This window comes from Ovis canadensis, chromosome 13 (assembly GCF_042477335.2).
Source record: "Ovis canadensis isolate MfBH-ARS-UI-01 breed Bighorn chromosome 13, ARS-UI_OviCan_v2, whole genome shotgun sequence".
Lineage (NCBI taxonomy): Eukaryota > Metazoa > Chordata > Mammalia > Artiodactyla > Bovidae > Ovis > Ovis canadensis.
This window is the reverse complement of record NC_091257.1, coordinates 72,438,772-72,456,432: the sequence shown is the minus strand read 5'-3', so window position 1 is coordinate 72,456,432 and position 17,661 is coordinate 72,438,772. Positions and strand designations below refer to the sequence as shown.

Here is a 17,661-nt window from a genome sequence, read left to right as displayed (position 1 = left end):
TTCTGGTGTGAAGTGTGCATTTTATTCATCAGTTGGGCAACTCGAAATTGCCATCTCCCCCGTGCGCCCCATTGGTTTCAAGGTGACAAAGGAACTGGTGGTGAGTGCGAGCTGTTTTTCCTCCCAGACCACAGCTGCCAAGTCATCTGTTACGGAGGTCACATTGTTCACTGCCCCTCGGATCCTGCTTCTCCAGGCTCTGGTGGCAGGAAGCCATCCAGTGCAGGCGTGGAGCAGGCCACTCCCCAGCTCGCCCCTCTGTCATTTCCACCGTGCCTGTCCTCGGTGCTCAGGGCCATCACTGGCTGTCACATCATGTGAACGTCAACCCCCAGTTCCTTCAAAGCATGGCAGCGCCACCCCGGTGCCTGTGACAATGGGATCCCCTCTGGTTCCGGCTCCCGAGATCCTTTCTGTAAGAGCTGCTCTGCCTTAAACGATGGGGTCCCCAAATGTGCAGCTCTCCTCGATGGCCAGGTTGTAATGGGCGCCCTCCCCACCTTTGTAGGTGCTGGTCACAATCCGCATCCAGCCGTGCTCGCCCTGTGAGGAGTGGGACTATGCGTGAGGACTGGGGACCCCCCCACACCTTGCATCTCCTACCTAGCAGACAGACCCTCTCCTCCCTCTTCAATCCACCTTGCGCTCAGGGAACCTGCAGTGTCCAAGGCACCCGCTTAGCTGCCCCTCCCCTTTCCTAGGACCCCCATTCAGATAGCACTTTCGTGAAATATTTAAACTTGGTTAATTCTTAACACAAAGGGTATGTGGGTCTGTATACCAAGAGCTAATTAATGTAGCTAAAATGTTGACTCTCGTGAGCCAGATGTCTGGGCTACCTATTAACACCTCCCCTTTATAGTCACTGAATAAAAAGTACTGATGTTTCATCACTTTGACATAAATCATCTTCCCTGGATTTCATCATAATGAATTAGTGTCTGAAGCTGTAATCAACATGAGATCTCAGAAATGAAAATTCTGGCAGTTGTTGTTAACTCCCCTGGGTTTTTTAACCCAACTCAAATAGTGTTTTGAACTTCCCTGGTGGTAGAGCAGATCCCCTGCCAATGAAGGGGATGCAGGTTCAATTCCTGGTCTGGGAAGATTGCATACACTGAAAAGCAACTAGGTCTGTGTGCCAGAACTACTGAGTCAGCTCTAGAGCCTGGGAGCTACAACTACGGAGCCCACGCGCCACAACTACGGTAAAGCCCGAGTGCCCAGAACCCGGGTTCCAAAAGAAAAGTCACTGCAATGAAGAGTACCCCCTGCTCACTGCAACTAGAGAAAGCCCGTGCAGTAACAGAGATCCAGCACAGCCAAAATTTTTTTAAAAAAAGGTATTTTTGAGGAAACTGTGGTTATTACTTAGAAGACCAGAAAATATAACAAGAGAAAGCATGAGATGGTTGTAAAGGAATAAAGCAAGCTAAATGGAAACGTTTAAAGCAGGGCTCCTCAGCCAGGGTCTTCCCCACCCCCATGAGATGTGTGGGGATGCTGTGGTGGTCACAGCTGGGAAAAGAAGGAGCATCTGGCATCAAATGAGTAAGGGCCAGAGAGGCTGCTGAACACACTGAGATGCCCAGAACAAGCCCCCTGCCCCCACCACGCAGTACAGAATCCCCCCAGCCCCACATCTGGAGCCTGAAGCCCCACTGCTCAGGGCTGCAGTTCTCAGCTACAAACCCCCAAAACCATCCAGGTGAGAGCAGTCCCAGTAGATTTGTCTTACCCATGGTTCTCCCCACGAGTTCCGGACAATCCAGTACTCCATGCCATCGCTGACACCCCACCCGGCCACAGAGACGATGTGGTTTATGTAGGCCTGGTTGTTGTATTCGGAGTAGATGCCACCAGTGTAGTTAGACATCTTTTCAGTTGCCATTATGCCACAGCTGAGAGCAAGCAGGGAGAGAATGCGCACTTTTAGAGAATGCATACTTTCGGCAGCCACTGTTCACCACGGTTAGGAACAAATCACATAATTCACACCTGATGGTTCTGTCCAAACTTCTGTTGTTACTCACCTGGCGTCCCCCCTATGGTTGCTCTACTGGCAGCCCCACAGCATGGGCCGTGCCCTGGGACCTTCCCACACACGTGTGCCCCCTTCCCAATAATCCTACCAGGGGCACACAGACTGTTGAGCTTTACTTTTGATTAGCCGCTAAGTTGTGTCAGGCTCTTTTGTGACCCCGTGGACTGTAGCCCGCCAGGCTCCTCTGTCCATGGGATTTTCAGGCAAGAACACTGGAATGGGTTGCCATTTCCTTCTCCAGGGGATCCTCCCAGCCCAAGGATCAAACCCATGTCTCCTGCATTGGCAGGCAGGTTCATTACCACTGAGCCACTGGGAGAGCCCTGAGCTTAATTTTGAGAAAACTCCCATGGCAGCTGTTTCTAGCCTTGTGGGTCAAGTTGGCCAGAAGAAAAGGGATGAAAATGACTTGGGTCCCCTCGACCTGAAGCCTGCGCGCCCAACTAGGGCAGGGGTCTCAGCTCCATACCTGATGGGGCCATTGGCGTAGATTTCCGCCATCATCTTCTCCCTCCCTGAAAGGGAGCCGTAGTCACCGACCTTCCAGAGGGTGTAGTTCTGGATGACGTGGCACTCTTTGAATTCAGTGCACGTCCCACACTGGTTAAACTTGTCACACTCTGGGGACCGAACGGAGAGGCAGCGTGAGACCTTTTCCTCGTTAACACGCAAACAAAGCAGCGCGCCCAGACCCCAGTCTTCACTTTTCTAGCTGAGTGCTCCGTCCACTAGCTAATAACATAAATCACCTTATGCTCAGGTGTTTAATTACCCTCTTCCTTCAGCTACAGGAGTAAGGATAACCATTCCTTCCCCAGCTCTCAGCAAAAAGACAACACTAATTAGCACAAAGTAGGCGTTCAAAAGCTCGACTTTTCCTGAAAGCCAGGAGAAAGGCCTTTGCATAATACCCTATAGCTGAGAATAGAGGGTAATTAAATTCTTTTTAATAATTTTTAGTAATTTCCTTTGATTTCCAAGGGGAGTAGTCTTTTAATAAGATTATATTGTTGGCTAGTGAATAGGTCAACACATCTAGGGGGAAAGTAAGCATTTTCTTCATTTGAGGAGGCATCAAGAATTAGGGTTCAAAACAAAGTGCAGCTGTTAGATCTGGAAGATTCCACACCGTCTCGAGCCCGCAGCCCCCTCTTTACTGCTTTCATGTTACCTATTTCTGCCATAATTTTCATGTCTGTCCAGATTCCTCCCCCCCAGGACAGTAAACTCTTTTGAGGATTAAACTGTTGGTTTAATTCACCCCTTGGACACCAAATGCCCAGGACACCCTGAAACATGGTGGATCTGTGGCCACATTTGCTAACACAAAGGCAACACACTGCAAACAACCAGGGGCCGGTGAATTCCATCTGGCCCTATTGTTCTAGGTGGGCTCGAGGGCCTGGTTGAGGACGGACATGACCAGCTCTGGGCAGAGCGTGGCCCCAAGAGGCCGCAAGACCACCTGGGTCCCCAATTCTGAGCCCTCAGGGGCCCCCCTTCTCCTTTTCACCCTGGGCACCTCTCCCTGATCCTCTGACCCCTGTGGCATCTACCGCTTCAACAAGACTCACTCAACCAGTTTGGGGGGATGCTTTCTGGCTGGGAGTATGGCTGGGAGGCAAGGTGGGGGCACCCGTGGGCGTGGGATGGCGCCTTCAGAAGGCTCAGGGGTGGGAGCACACGTTTTATAGATGGGGTTGGGGGCGGCAGAAAAGTACCCTCCCTGGGCCCCTGTTCATCCCCATCCTCCCCTTTCCTGTCTCAGAAGGCCTTTTGAGTTGGCCCCAGCTCTGTGCTCTGGTTACGAGGGAGCTCAGACAGGACACTTAAAACTACCCACTGTGGGTCTGGGGTTTGGACTCTTTCTCTCCTTTGGTTTCCAAGGGGAGCAGGTTGAAAGGAACGTGCCAGCTCCAGGGACTGGAGGCACAAGCAGGCCAGCTTGTGTCCTCTGGTCCATGCAGTGCCCTCGGCCCAGGGTTGTGATTCAGGCCAGGCCCTCCTGCTGCCTGCTGGCTCTCCCCACCCGGCTCCTGGAAACACTCTTCCCTAGACCCACGTTCCCCTTACAAAGGCTGTGAAACCACTAAAATGCCAGATCCAAACACCAGGGCCTGGCCTGGCCACGGTACGTGCAGGCTGGAGAACCCCGCCCCAAGTCCTTTCTCAACAAGGACACCAGGCCCCCATTTCCTGATCCCCCAGCCCCACCCAGGGGGCTCCATCCCATCCTCCCCCAGGGCCGGCCACAGGACCTGAGAAGTGCGTGGGCCTGGGCTCTGGACCATCCCTGCCCTGGGAAGAGGGAGGCGTGCGTGCGCCCATGTGCGTGGGGTGGGCGGCGCCTACCTTGGTCCTTGGCCTGGTAGTTGTTGCAGGTCTCGTCGGGGATGCCGTGCCGGTGGGCGTACTCCCACACCGGCAGGTCATTGCCCCCCTCACAAGAGCCCGCGTCGCCGCAGTCGATCACGTGCTGCACCGACAGCAGTGTGGACGGCCACGCCCCCTTCCTCTTGATGTTGATCCGGTCTGCAGGGGCAACAGCCGCATGGGTCGGCGCCCACCCCCTTTCCTGCTGTTCTGGGGGGGCCCCCTGCATCCCGCTCCACAGCACGCTCCCCTCCTCCCGCGGGGCCTCTGCTCTCTCTCCTCATGCCCCCCTCAACACTGATGCCGACCCCCACCGCCAACTACCAGGACAGCTCCAGGGGTATCCTGCCTGAAGGCTGCTAGTGACCAGCCCCCTCTAGGGCACTGGGGAGTCCAAACCAGGGGCCGGTGGGGTGACCCCTCTCATTCCCCACGCGCCTAGGCCCATACACCCCACAGGCAGCTGAGGGTGGCCATGCCCCTTTCCTTGCACACGCAGAGTCCTGGGGTCCCCCAGCCAGTCCTACCCTAGCTGGCCACCTCACTTGCCACCTCCTGAGGTGATGATCCCACAACCATCCACGCCGGCCCACATCTTGAGATCCCACCTCCAAGTCGGAACTCACCAAGCCTATTCTTTCCCTGATTACAGTGAGCAAGCAGCCAGGTCCTCCACCCCCCAGCAGCCCCCTCCAGGCGCTTCCTTCCTTCCCTCCCACAGTCCCATGCCCCCCTACATCGCTGGGGTCACCTCCCAGGCTCTGGGCCCACAGGCCTCTACATCCGCCCCTGTAACCTGCCCTCGACCTCCTGGAACCCACAGCCAGTTACCAGCAGTGTCCCAGCTCTTTCCCCAGTGCCTGGGCCACACTCCCCCAGGGCCCTACTGCAGACACCTCTACAGAGCCCTGTGTGGCCAACCCCTCCCCACCACAGGTCTCCCCAAGCCCCTTCTCAGCAGCCTCCCACAGCCATCTGCTCTCAACCCTCACAATCCCTCCCCAGCCTTGATGGCCCTCCAGCTGACATCATTTCAGCCATTAGCCCTACCCCTTAGTCCCCTTGTTAATGGACCATCTCCATCCTGCAGTGCTGGCATAGCGTAGTTCCTAAGCTGCCTGGCACATTGTTGGTGCTCAGTAAATAAATGCGTTTAGTCGTGTCCGACTCTTTGCGACCCCATGGACTGTAGCCAGCCAGGCTCCTCTGTCCACAGAATTCTCCAGGCAAGAATACTGGAGTGGGTTGCCATTTCCTACTCCAGGTGATCTTCCTGACCCAGGGATCGAACCTACGTCCCTTGTGTCTGCTGCACTGGCAGGTGGGTTCTTTACCACTGCATCACCTGGGAAGCCTGCTCAGTAAATACCAGCTGCCTAAATGAACTCACTGAGGTTTTACTGATTGCAGCCTCACCCTGGAAGCCCCCTTGCCATGAACGCGGAGGTTCTCCACCCTGGCCGCACGCTGGGCAAGGTGGGATGAGGGCCCCCTTCACCCCCACTGCTGTTTCCCAACCAGTCTGCACCTGACCCACCCCTGGAGGGTTGCCCTCGGCACTTCCCCTTTCCACCCCTCATCTTCCCCACTCATCCACGGCCGCCTCGTCACCTGCTGTGCGCCAGGCCCTGTTCAGTGAGCAAAACAAAGCTCCCACCCTGTGAGCTTCCTGTGGTTGGGGAGATGGGCCACGGCAGCAGTAGATGCAGTGCTGCCAGGAAAAGAGGGGAGAGGATGGGGGTACAGACAGACAGTGGGGGGCACCCATGGGAGGGGGCAAGGGCCAGGCCTGAGGGCACCCTCCCGTTCTTCAGCTCTTGACATCCAAATTGGGTCCCAATACCAAATAAGGAGTCAGCTAACATAGGGTCTGCAGGCAAGTCAGGGTTTTGACTAAACTGCCTGAAGTCTTAAAATAGTTTCAAGCAGGACAGAAAGGGGCCTAGGACAGCCTGGGTCGGAGCTGTTTCTGAGGTGGGGCGGCAGGGGAGCAGCAGGTGGACCAGTCAGGCAGCTCCAGCAGCGAGGCCAGGGCCCAGTTCCAGCAGAATCCTCGATATACCTTGAAGGGAGAGCCCAGCCCTATGGCCTGATTGTCTGAAGGTAAAAAGCAGGTGGCTGGCGTGCTTCTGGACTTCAGCCAGAGTGAGGGAAGGAAGGCGTTCTCCTGGAGTGATCAGGAGGCTGGGGAAGAACAGGTTTGGGGGTGAGGGTGGTGGTGAAAAGGAGAAGCAGGTGAGGTTTGAGGTGTCAGGCGTCCAAGTGACAGGGAGAGCATCAGGTGGACGTGAAGGCCAAGTCCAGATCTAGGGTCCTGGGGACCCAACGTTCAGAAGTTAAGTTAGGAGGATGGGGGCCAGGGAGGCAGAGATCAGGGGTCCACTGTGACTGAAGGCCAGGAAAGCACTGGGGTTGGGGGTCACGGATCAAGCACAATCAGGCAGGGCGAGGCCAGGCGGCGACCACCTGGCCTGCCCATGGCGGCCCCAGGCTGGAAACCTTGGCAAGGAGCTGGAGGTGCGGCTGGAGGTGTTTGAGGAGGTAAGAGAAGAAGTGGGGGCTGCAGGCACCTCTGAGAGCCCAGAAGTGGGGTAGCAGCTGGAGGCAGAGTGGGGTTCAGCGATGGGCAGGGGTGGGCATTGGCAGGGGTGGCCTCGTCCAGGGGCTCAGATGCTAGACACACAGGGATGGGGAGGGCAGGCGAACTATGACCAGCTGTGGTAGGTGGCAGCTGGGCCAGCACACTGGAAGTCCCCTTTTGGGGGCTTCTCTTTTCTCAGCGAAAGAGGAAGAGGATGTCCGCTGCTAGGGAGTACGTTTGAGGGTCAGGAGGGGGAAGCCATTGTTTGTCTGCCCAGGAGGGTCCACTCCGGTCAGTGGAGGGTTGACCTCTGATCAGGGAAAGGTCAATGGACCAGACAGCCCTTCCAGGCACCGTGTTCCTTTACAGATACAAACTTTGGCTTGTAAATCCCTCCTGAGATCCCTCAGGCTTCTGCCAGGCCCCTCCCCTGGGCGCAGGGCCCCTGGTGACCTTTTCAGCTTCCCCTACCACACCCTCAGGCCCCCGCCACAAAGGCCCTCTCAGTTCCTCTAGGCCAGTGAGCGCCATTCTTGCCAGGCCTTTGCCATGAGCTTTGAGCTCAAGGCCGCCCACACCCTGCCTGCTTGCCCAGCCCAGACGTCTCCCAGTAGCTCCTTGATTAAGCCTCTGGCTCCACATTCTCCAGGGGGCCCTGTCCATCTCCATTCCAGTCAGCGGGGGCCTCCCCAGCTAAAAATGGGGCTCAGCCTACCAACCCCTTCCCTCCTCCTTCCTGAAGAGTCAGAAGTACCATCCAGCCCCCAGGAGAGATGGGGCAGGGCCACCTCGGAGACCCACCAGGTGCCCCTGCTACAGTGGTGGACCCTGGGGTCCAGATCCCACCCCTCCACCCAACTCTTCACCCTCAAGGCAGCCCAGCTTCTGGGCTCAGGTCCCGGCTGTCACTTACGCTCACACAAAGGCCTAGTCTCCTGACCGCTCAGCCAGGAGCCTTGGTTTCCTCATCTACAAAGTGGGAGCAATCACAGGGCAGTCAGGAACTTCAATGATACATGGAACGTTGGCCAGAGGCAGTAGCCACAGTGTGGTCAGTCTGCCTAGCACAGAGCCTCAGGGCAGGAGTTTCATAGATTCTACTGTGGAACATCTGGGTTGCCAGAAGACCCAGGCTGGTGTGAAGTCTGCAACCCACCCTCCCAGGCAGGCCCAGCAGCCTGCTCAAGTGATGTGAACCTCTGATGTCCCCTCCTTCCAGGCCTCAAGCCTTCCAGCCCTCACTGTGGCCAGGTGGCTAAGGTCCAGATGAGAAGAAAGCTGGCCTTTCTCAATAGCCCCAGCCTGGGTCAAGCATTCATTTCAAATATTAACTACCCTGAAAAGCAGCATTACATTCACATGCCCAACTCCAGCAGGGGGTTGGGTGAGTCTGTGGTTTGGGCCCCAGTGGCCCAGGTCACAAGCTTTGAGACAGATAAGGGTCCTGGGGCTTCAGTTCTGTGAACGCTGGGCATGCACAAGGCCCCAGATCCGCTCCCCGAGGCCTGACACAGACACCCCCCCTCCCCATCCCAGGTTGAATCCCCGGGACCCATGCTGACAGGAAGCGCAGCTGGATGGGCCTCGCTGGCCCTTGACCTACCCGCCATGGCACTGGTGCTGCCATGCGCCCAGCAGGAGCCGCAGTACTGGGGGATGTGCTGGTTTCTGGTGACACTGGCGTAGTTGACCCCATTCACGTTGCGCCAGTCCCAGCTCTTGGGGAGATCCGACGGGGACAGGTACTCATGAGGCCGGGGGTACGTCCTGGGAACAGACACCACCAACAGAATCAGCGCTGGGCACCTCTCCCCTCTCCAGGGGTGGGGGTGGGGGGCCCCGACATCTTCCCCAGTGGAAGGGTGAGAGGGAATGGGGGCGACCCATCTCACACCGGGAGATCCCCGCCCTCTCAGACTCTGAAGCTGGCCCCTACCCCCACCCCCAATGCAGGAACAAGACTGCTCTGGCCAGCAACGCCCCAAATGCAGGTCGGTGAGTCTGGCCTGCTTCCAGCACGGGTGAGGCCCGTCCAACCCCGCACAAGTGAAAGAAAGCGCTCCCAAAGCCTAGGGGCTGGCCCTGACCCGCAGAGGTCAAGGGAGGCAGGGCGCCCTGGTTGCTGGCACCCAAGGAGGCGGCAGGGTTCCCCAGGCGGCAGAGCGCGCGCAGCCCCGGGAGATGGGCAGCCCCCCCACCAGCCGCCCCGACCTGCGCCCCAGTTGGGTGAGCCGGTCCCCCCGCAGAGGCCGGTAGCAGCCGCGGCCCGGGCGGAAGTGGAGGCCGGCCCGCGCCGCGCCCGCCAGCAGCACGAGCAGCAGCAGCAGCGGCGGCACCAGCGGCCCGGACGACGCCATGGCTCCCTCGCCGGTGCTATCGGACCCCGAATCGAATCCTAACTCAGACCTCGCGCCGGTCACCCCTCCGCAGGCTTCCTCCCCGGCCCGCAGGCCCTTAAGGTGTCTGCGCCCGGCGGGACACTCCCCCGGGGCGGGGCGCGCTGCTGCCCCCGGTGACCCGGCCCCGCCCCGCCCGGCCGCCCTGCCCGTCCGGGCTCGGGTCACGCGCCAGGCCTCCGCGGACCCCGCCCCGACCCCGCCACTTGCCTCTTGCCTCTGATCTATCAGATCTCATTCATTCTTAGGGCCCCCCGCCCCCAGCCTTGGCGTCTTGGGACCCTTCGGTCAGGAGAGATGCCCCGGATCCCCGCATCCCGCCTGGGTCCAGCCTCCAGGGATGATGGGCAGGGGTCTCCCGGCAGAACCGCGCCCTATTCTAGCTTCCTGATGGAGGAGGGCATGGCAACCCACTCCAGTATTCTTCCCTGGAGAATCCCATGGACAGAGGAGCTTAGCAGGCTACAGTCCCAGGGGTTGCAAAAGAGTCAGACATGACCAGGCACCTGAGCACCCTAGCTTTCCATGAGGCTAAGACCCATTCTGGAGAGACGTTGCTCCTACATAGAGAAGGAAGACTGAATCCTTCTAGAAAAGGCCCCTCAAGGAAAGTCTCACGTGGAGCCTGAATCTTCTTTCTCCCTGGCAACTCCCAAAGCTGCCTGGGGAGGTTTCTGCTAACAAAGCATTTCATCTTCAAACAACCGAAAGCAGAAGTTCGACCCCAGGGGCCTGGGTTTCATAACTCAGGAGTTCCCTCATCCTCCGGCTCCTCGTGACTCCTCGTGACCTGAGCTGGCCACAGAAGGGCCTCCCTGGTCTTGGGAGAAAAGGGTCCAGGCTTTTTGTCCTAGAGTCCAGTGTTGGCGTAGGGTCCTCCGATGTGGGCACCCTGCTCTTACCACATGGACACCTCCCCCTGATCCCTGTCTTTTGCTCTGCTGGCACCAAGCCTGCCCACAGAAATCACAGTAGCTGCCTTGCGGACCTCCAGCCATTTCTGTGGCCGCCCTTGGAAGCCCTGAGGTGCCCATGGAATCCCAGTAGGGCTTGGTCCCCGCTCCCGAGAGGCAGTCTCTGAGGCGACATGTAGACACGGCCTCTATCCACTGAGGTGTCCTTTATCTTCTTGGATAGCTGGCTCCTTGGTGCTTGCCCTAGCATGTGTCCTGGGCCTGGTCCCAAAGCCTTTCCCTTTCCCTGGGTGCAGCAGGTGTGGGAAGGGAGTTTCCAGTCGGTGTTTCCCCATCTCTCACCTCTCTCCTCCACAGCCAAGGTGAACCAGCCAATGGGTCCTCCATCCGTAGGAGGAAACAAGCCAGCGGGGTTGTCCCTGAGTGACCCCGGTGACATCTACCATCCAGGTGGGGGTCTTCCTAAGAGGTGGGTTTTGGGTCTCCTTTAAATAAAAATATGAGCTTCTCAGGTAATGCAGTGTTAAAGAATCTGCCTGACAATGCGGAAGACATGGTTTTGATCCCTGACCTAGGAAGAGCCCGCATGCCTTGGGGCAGCTAAGCCCATGAGGGGCAACTACTGAGCCTGTGCTCCAGAGCCCATGCTCCTCAACAAGAGAAGAAGTGAGAAGAAGAAGTGAGAAGCTCATGTGCTGGAGAGCAGGCCCCACTCGCCACAACTAGAGAAAAGCCTGAGCCGACACAAAGACCCAGCACAGTCAAAAATAAATAAATAAATAAACATGAAAAAAAATCATAAACGCTCATAGTTGTTGAAGAATGACCACAGTGGTCATTGTAGGGTGATGAATATTGTGGGGACCTCCCGAGTGCCAACAGATGGTCAGGGCCCAAGAAGTGCAACACGGGACACAGATGGCCCCTCGGCCCCACCTCAGGGGAGTGCTATGAGGTCTGGGGCTGCATCCCTGACGCTGGGTGGAAATGTGCCAGGTTATAAGCTCTTCTGTTCCTGCAGTGTTGGGGGACCTGGATGCTCTGAAGGTGTTCTGGGCTTCTCGTAGGAGGCCCACGTGCATCCGTATTATGATGGTCAGGGCTGGTGTCGTGGGCGTGTGACACCTGACTTCAACAGGGCCCTGAGCACTTGGTGAGATGCTGGTCTGCCAAGGCCCCCATTTTCATTTTGAGCTGCACATTCTGGAGCTGGGCCTGCCTGATGATACAACCTCCATAGGCCAGGGTCTGAAGAAGAGTCAGAGTGGGGCAGTGGTCACGCACTGGGCCCTGGAGAAGGCAGGTTAAAGGGAGGGACAGTGACATTCTCAGGCTGACAGGTAGTGTACCAGGGTTTCCTTGCCCTGGAAGCTATGCAGACTCAGAGGATGATGGGAAAATCTAGCAGGTGGAGCGGGGAGGGAGGCCAGACATTTGAAACCACAACTTGCAAGGCAAGAAGAAGCGAGTGAGTTCTCCTGTGACCCGCTCTGCCTCTTCAGCACCTGTGATGCGTGCACCACGTGGAGTCAAGCCTCTGGGCCGTTTCTTCCCCATGAAGTTGGCTCTGGTCCACAGATATACGTCTGCCTGGCTCCCAGCTCTGAGGGATGAGCTGGCCGCGTCACTTTGGGAGTCCCTCAGTGCTGTGGTCTCTTGAGGGAGGGGCCCTACCTCTGGCCACTGCTGTGAGGGGAGGGCATTTGACTCCAGGAGCTCTCTGAAGGTGCACCGATGAAACTCAAAACCTGCTGGGACTGCAGAGAGGAAGGAGTTGCTGGACTGGCCGCCCCACCCATCTGCTTGTCTCTCCCCAGAGCAGGTGCACCTGAGTTGCAGGTTTGGGGACCCTGCGGATATGAAAGCTCTGTCTCTTCCTGATGCCACCAGTGCTCTGCGTGTTTGGGAGGGTGTTTTGTGGATAATGACTTGTCTTATCTGCCTGGGACAGAGGCTCAGGGAGCCGGCCTGTAACTGAGTAACTGATTCGTCCCTGCCGCTCAGACGTGCTTGAAGGCAGATACAAAGTCAGTCTAGAAAACTCCTGTCTGGGAAAGTCTTCTCTCCTTTGATCCTTGGCACAAGCCTGTGAGGTGGGAATCAGATGCTATCACCCATTTTACAGGTGGGGAGACTGAGGCTCCAAAGAGGACGAGAGACCTATACTCAGACTGAGGTTCATGGGTGGCAAGTTTGAATCTAGGCTGTTCTTTTTTATTGCCCCATAAAGTCTCCTGGCAAACACGTGATGCAACGCCATGACACAAAAGCCTATTCATTTCTAAAAATAAGGTTGATTTGTCCCCTTGTCCTGATAAAGAAATCTTGCACTTTACAGCCAGGCTGGGGCCGACCCAGCCTGCCCACTTGCACAGGAAGAACACAGGTGAGTTTTCACTTACTGTGGACCTGCCTCTGAGCCCTCTCCTCCTTCTTGGCTCATACCATGCTGCCTGCCCTCCACGGCAGACGGCAGACACTTCCTATTCTCTCACCTTCCCAGGCTGAGCCAGGTCTTGGATACTGCCTTTATTGTGATGGGTGCTGGTGTGCTGGGAGGCATGTCTGGCTCGTGGGCAGCATGGGTCCCTCACCAGCTGTTCCTCTGTCCACACAGTCACTCAGTTAGATGACCCTGTGCTGTGAATGTGGTCCCCAAATGCCATTGACACCACATCCTGGTCACACAGGCTGGCTTGGGAGGGGACTCGCCTCCTGGGGGTCACATTTGTGAGACCGGCCTGTCAGTCTCACCCTGAGAGCATGCCTCCCACTGTCCACCCGGCAGGTCCCATCAGGCCCACCCAGGAGCCTGCCCAGGAGCCCTTGGAGCGTGGCCTGCCTCTTGCACCGGATCCAGTCTTCTGGGACCCAGAAGGGAAGTTGGCAAGCACACTGAGAACCTAGGATGTGCCACGTCATTGTCCCAGCCCTGGGGACACAGGAGTGTCAGTCCCTGCCTGCCAGGAGTGGACATTCTGGTAAGGGGCCACGTGGAAACAGGAAGGGTGTCCAAGTAGAAAGAGCTGGATTCAGAGACGGGGCCTCTGGGAGTTTGCTCTGGGGTGGTTCTCTTAGCCATCCTGTGAGTTGGGATTGACTGACGAGGATGCCGCTATGAAAAGTGCTGGACTTTTCAAGCATGTGCAAGGACCTCGAAAGGCGGGCACTCTGGGTAGGCGTGGCCAAGTGGCCTCAGAGATGGCTGGAGAAGAAGGAGGCTGGGCGAGGTCCCTGGGTTGTAAACGCACCTCTCAGCTGCTGCGCTCTGGGATCTAAGGCCAGCTTTCTGCTTCCCAAAGGCCACTGTCTTCAAGTGCAGGGCTCCTCCTCCGCCACCAGGTCCCACCCAGCCCTCCCTGGTCCCTCCCTCCTTGGGTCAGGCCTGTGTCTCCGCCTCCTTTGGCTCCCTCCCTGCTTCCCACTCACCCCAGGGGTTTCCCCATCAATCGGAACAATATATCAGCTGCGGTAAAAGGGGTGGTTTTAACCCGGTGGCCGCTAGTTTCCTGGGGAGCAGTGGTGAGGTCTTTATGTTCTATGAGCTCCCTCTGGGAGGAAGGATGGAAGGATGGAAGGCTGGGGGGTGGTGGTCAGTTAGAGGCTATTGCGGTTGTGGGCGAGAGAGCTGCTGCTGGTGGTGGGTCACTGATTCTGCTGGAGAGATGCTGAGATGGGTGGCAGCGCTGGCAGGACCCAGTTATGGACCAGAGGTGAGGAGGCCTGGCTAAAGGCTGTCTGGCCGATCTGCCTCTCCACACCTGGAGTCATCTTTTTAGAACCATCTCTGGTTCTGCCATGTCATCCTGGGACATGTGTTAACCTGTCAGGTCCCTCTCTGAGCTTCAGTCTCTTCCACCAAATGAAAGAACCATCCCCTGACTTGTTGTTCAGTCACTGAGTTGCGTCCGACTCTTTGTGACCCCATGGACTGCAGCACGCCAGGCTCCTCTGTCCTTCACTATCTCCAGGAACTTGCTCAGATTCATGTCCATTGAGTCGGTGATGCCTTCTGACCATCTCATCCTCTGTCCCCCCGCTTCCCCTCCTGCCCTCAATCTTTTCCAGCATCAGGGGTTATTCCAGTGAGTCGGCCCTTTGCACCAGGTAGCCAAAGTATTGGAGCTTCAGCATCAGTCCTTCCAACAAATATTCAGGGTTGATTTCCTTTAGGGCTGACTGGTTTGATCTCCTTGTTGTCCAAGGGACTCTGAAGAGTCTTCTCCAACACCACAACTCGAAAGCATCAACTCTTTGGCACTCAGCCTTCTTTATGGTTCAACTGTGATATCCATACATGACTACTGGAAAAACCACAGCTTTGACTCTACAGACCTTTGACTGGAGGTGGGTGCAGCAGGAGAGATGGTGGCAGAGCACTCGGTAAAGGACAGAGAAGGGAGGTTTGGCACGTGAGTCTCTCCTGCCTGGAGGCCAGGAACCACATTTCCTGCATTTCTGAGGTCCTTCAAGCTCTTCTGAGTTCCTCAAAGAGTACTCAGCCAACATTTGGCGGTTAAACAAATAGATTTCTGAGGCTTGTACAACGGAGGTTGCTTGGACAAACACTGGGCTTGAGGAAATATATATTTTTGTTTGATTTCATCCGTGTTGTGCTTATCTCTCTTTCTGCCACTGAACATGGCTTATCAGGAGCTGCACACCTTGGGAGATGGGAGAGATATGAGCGAGAAGGTTAATATTTCCGTACACCTCAGAATCATGGTGGGTCACGGGAAGTGTGTGTGTATGTGTGTTTCCTCCTGCAAATAAGAGGTGCCACAGCCCAGGACGCTGATTCTCAATGTACCCAAGAGACGGCATATCATCCCCACTTTGGACGTGAGGCTGGAGAGGGATGGGGAGCCGTCGGCATGGGGCACCCAAGGGAGAGAAGGTCTCAAACTCCTCCGTGGAGCTGGGCAGCCTGGCTTAAAGAAAAACAGTAACTAGTTTCTTGGTTACTTTTTCTCTCCTTTCAGTTACTTAATCATTCTCCCAGAACTTTCTTTTACAGTAGGAGAATGCACGAGGAGGAGAGTACAAGCAAGTGGAACTCAGTTCATCTGATGATCTGCCCACATCCGCTGAGTCACTCCTAATGGCCCCTCCGATGTCATTTTCTTACTAAGACATTTGGAAAAATTTCTGCCTCTGAATCACAAGCAAACATTGCAATTCACCAGTCTTCTCTAAGTTATGCAAGGAACTTTGATGTGCTCAGAAGTAGAAGCTCGGGGGGGATGAAATCAATGAATTCTCTGAGAACTTTGTTTTTCTCCTACTTGAAGTTCATTTTCCAAGTGGAGGATGCGGAGAGCTCTGTCTGACCACGGGAGTCACCTCTGCAGGAAGTCTGGGAGCAGCTGATGTGGGGTTTCTTGATGACACTGGTTTTCCTTATCATCTTGGTCCTGTTCCCATAATAGACCCGAGTGTCATCCAGGAAGGGGCTTACTGCCATAGCATCTTGCCAAGGGCTGCTCCTCACAATGAAGGGCTGGCCTGAGGGTGCTTAATCATCTCCAGGGTTCTCAGGTGCATGGGGTCGCCCCCGGCATGCAGGGGACTCCTGCCCTCTGCCCCCCTGGAGCTCAGTTCAGGCCCTATCACTGTCACCTGCCTTTGTCACAGCCCTTCTCGGGGGAGAAGATGGCTTTGTCACTCATCACGGATGGCCGCTTTAAACCCCTTGCTGTGCTTCAGGGCAAGGGGTCACCTTCTGCCTGGCAGGAGCGCAGACCTTTGGTCTCCCAGGGGGGCCTGTTCACCTGTGTGTCAGGAAGGGGGCACTCCTAGGGGCCTGAGAAAGCCATTGTGTCTTCACCGCCTCACTGGCTCTTGATAACCTGGCAGCCAGAGGGCTGCGTGTTCCCCAGGGGAGCGGGTACCTTCATAAATAAGGACAAAGGGGCAGAGACAGGTTGGTGTCAGCCCCGCCGCATGTCCTGGTGCTACCCGACATGCTAACTCCTGTGCCAGCAGCAGCTCAGGCCAGACACACAGTAGGCGCTCAGGACCCAGGCCCGGGAGACAGTGGCATCTACACAGTCAGTTGCATCGCTGCCTTCCATCATGTGAAGCTGACTTGAAAAACACTGCCGGTGCAATGGTTGAGCGCTGCTCAGTCCTTACCTCAGACTTGGGCCTTGGGACCACTATTGGGCTTTCCAGGTTTGAGGGAGGTAGGCCCCCAGTCCCAGCCTCCCTGCCTGGAATCTGCACCCCCTCACCATTAGCCCCCACCCCTGACAGCGCATGCCGCCCAGGCTGAGTAAACATCACTGGCCCCACTGGAATCAGAGCAAACAGGGTTCCTCTTCTTCCCCCTTTTTGCCACCATTAACAGAAAAACTTTTTAAGCGCTCATCTGAAATGCTGGCAAACTCAGGTGACCCAAGGAGGGTGGCTCCAGGGTGGAGGCTGGGGGCGCCCACATTCCTCTGGCATGGAGTGAAAACACAGGTGGAGGACACCCCTCAGACCCTCCCAGCAGCTCTGCCCCCCACTGCCCCCTGTAACTTTCCAAAGTAGGTCTGTGCTGACTTGACATACCATCCCTGTTCCCTGGAACCGTTCAAACAGTCAGCCTGGACCACTTCCTAGGGAAGGAGGAGTCCCGCCCCGCCCGTTAGGACACACTCCTGAGTAAACACATTATTGGCTCTGGGGAAGCTTGCCTTTCTGAGTGGGGCTGCTCACCCTCGCCCAGCTGTTGGTCTGCACTCAGCAAACATTGACTGAGGCACTTTGGGGACTTGAAGGTGAAGCGATGCAGCAAGTCTCAGGCTGTTGGGGAGATAAGGCAGGAATATAAGTGATGAGCAAACAAGGCTGAGCACTGGAAAGTGCCACCAAAGCTCTGGGGCCACCGGAGGAGGGGGGTGTCCCTGACCCCCCAGGGTCTGTCTCCTGCCCTGGCCTCAGAGACGCAGGGGCCTGCCAGGCCGGGGGAGGGCGGGGAGGGCAGGTGGGGGCACCAAGGGAAGAGAAAGGAGTAAAAGCAAGTGGGGTGACATCCGTGGGTGCTGAAAGGCTCATTCTGTGTGTGTGTGTGTGTATTTCATAATATATATTTAACTATATTGTGTTAGTTTCAGGTGTTTAGCACAGTGATTCTTTTTTTTTTAAATAAATATCTATTCTTTTTCAGATTATTTTCCTGTAAAGTTTTTTACAAACTATTGAGTAGAGTTCCCTGTGCTGTGCAGTAGGTCCTTGTTGGTTATTTATTTTATATATAGTAGTGTTTATCTGTTAATCCCAACCCTCTGGGACTTTCCTGATGGTCCAGTGGCTAAGACTCCACTCTCCCAATGCAGGGGACCTGAGTTCACTCTCTGCTCAGGGAAA

General features: G+C 56.3%; 1 protein-coding gene and 1 long non-coding RNA gene across 3 annotated transcripts; one reads left to right on the top strand and one right to left on the bottom strand.

Moving 5' to 3' along the window:
• Positions 1–3: 3 nt before the first annotated feature.
• Positions 4–10,815, bottom strand: CTSZ (cathepsin Z). The gene is made up of 6 exons (XM_069548200.1): positions 9,210–10,815; positions 8,602–8,765; positions 4,397–4,576; positions 2,514–2,664; positions 1,739–1,901; positions 4–543 (listed from the first exon to the last, which is right to left on the bottom strand). The coding sequence occupies exons 1-6, from the start codon at positions 9,353–9,355 to the stop codon at positions 433–435; spliced, it is 915 nt and encodes a 304-aa protein (XP_069404301.1). The 5' UTR covers positions 9,356–10,815; the 3' UTR covers positions 4–432.
• A 1,549-nt stretch (positions 10,816–12,364) lies between these two features.
• Positions 12,365–17,460, top strand: LOC138417594 (uncharacterized). Of its 2 annotated transcripts, XR_011248217.1 has the most exons (4): positions 12,365–12,694; positions 13,097–13,289; positions 14,514–14,655; positions 15,326–17,460. It is a non-coding gene; the product is annotated as an uncharacterized lncRNA (long non-coding RNA). The 2 variants fall into 2 exon arrangements; XR_011248216.1 differs by lacking the exon at positions 15,326–17,460 and having other exon boundaries at positions 12,374–12,694; positions 14,514–14,911.
• Positions 17,461–17,661: the final 201 nt, after the last annotated feature.

What these genes read in the sequence shown, in the direction of transcription:
- CTSZ (XM_069548200.1), bottom strand. Translation starts at nt 9,355, where the DNA reads ATGGCGTCGTCCGGGCCGCTGGTGCCGCCGCTGCTGCTGCTGCTCGTG. An exon ending in CAGCACCAGTGCCATGGCGG is followed by an intron (nt 4,577 to 8,601) that starts GTAGGTCAAGGG and finishes TTGCCCCTGCAG; the next exon opens with ACCGGATCAACATCAAGAGG. An exon ending in CTACCAGGCCAAGGACCAAG is followed by an intron (nt 2,665 to 4,396) that starts GTAGGCGCCGCC and finishes TTCGGTCCCCAG; the next exon opens with AGTGTGACAAGTTTAACCAG.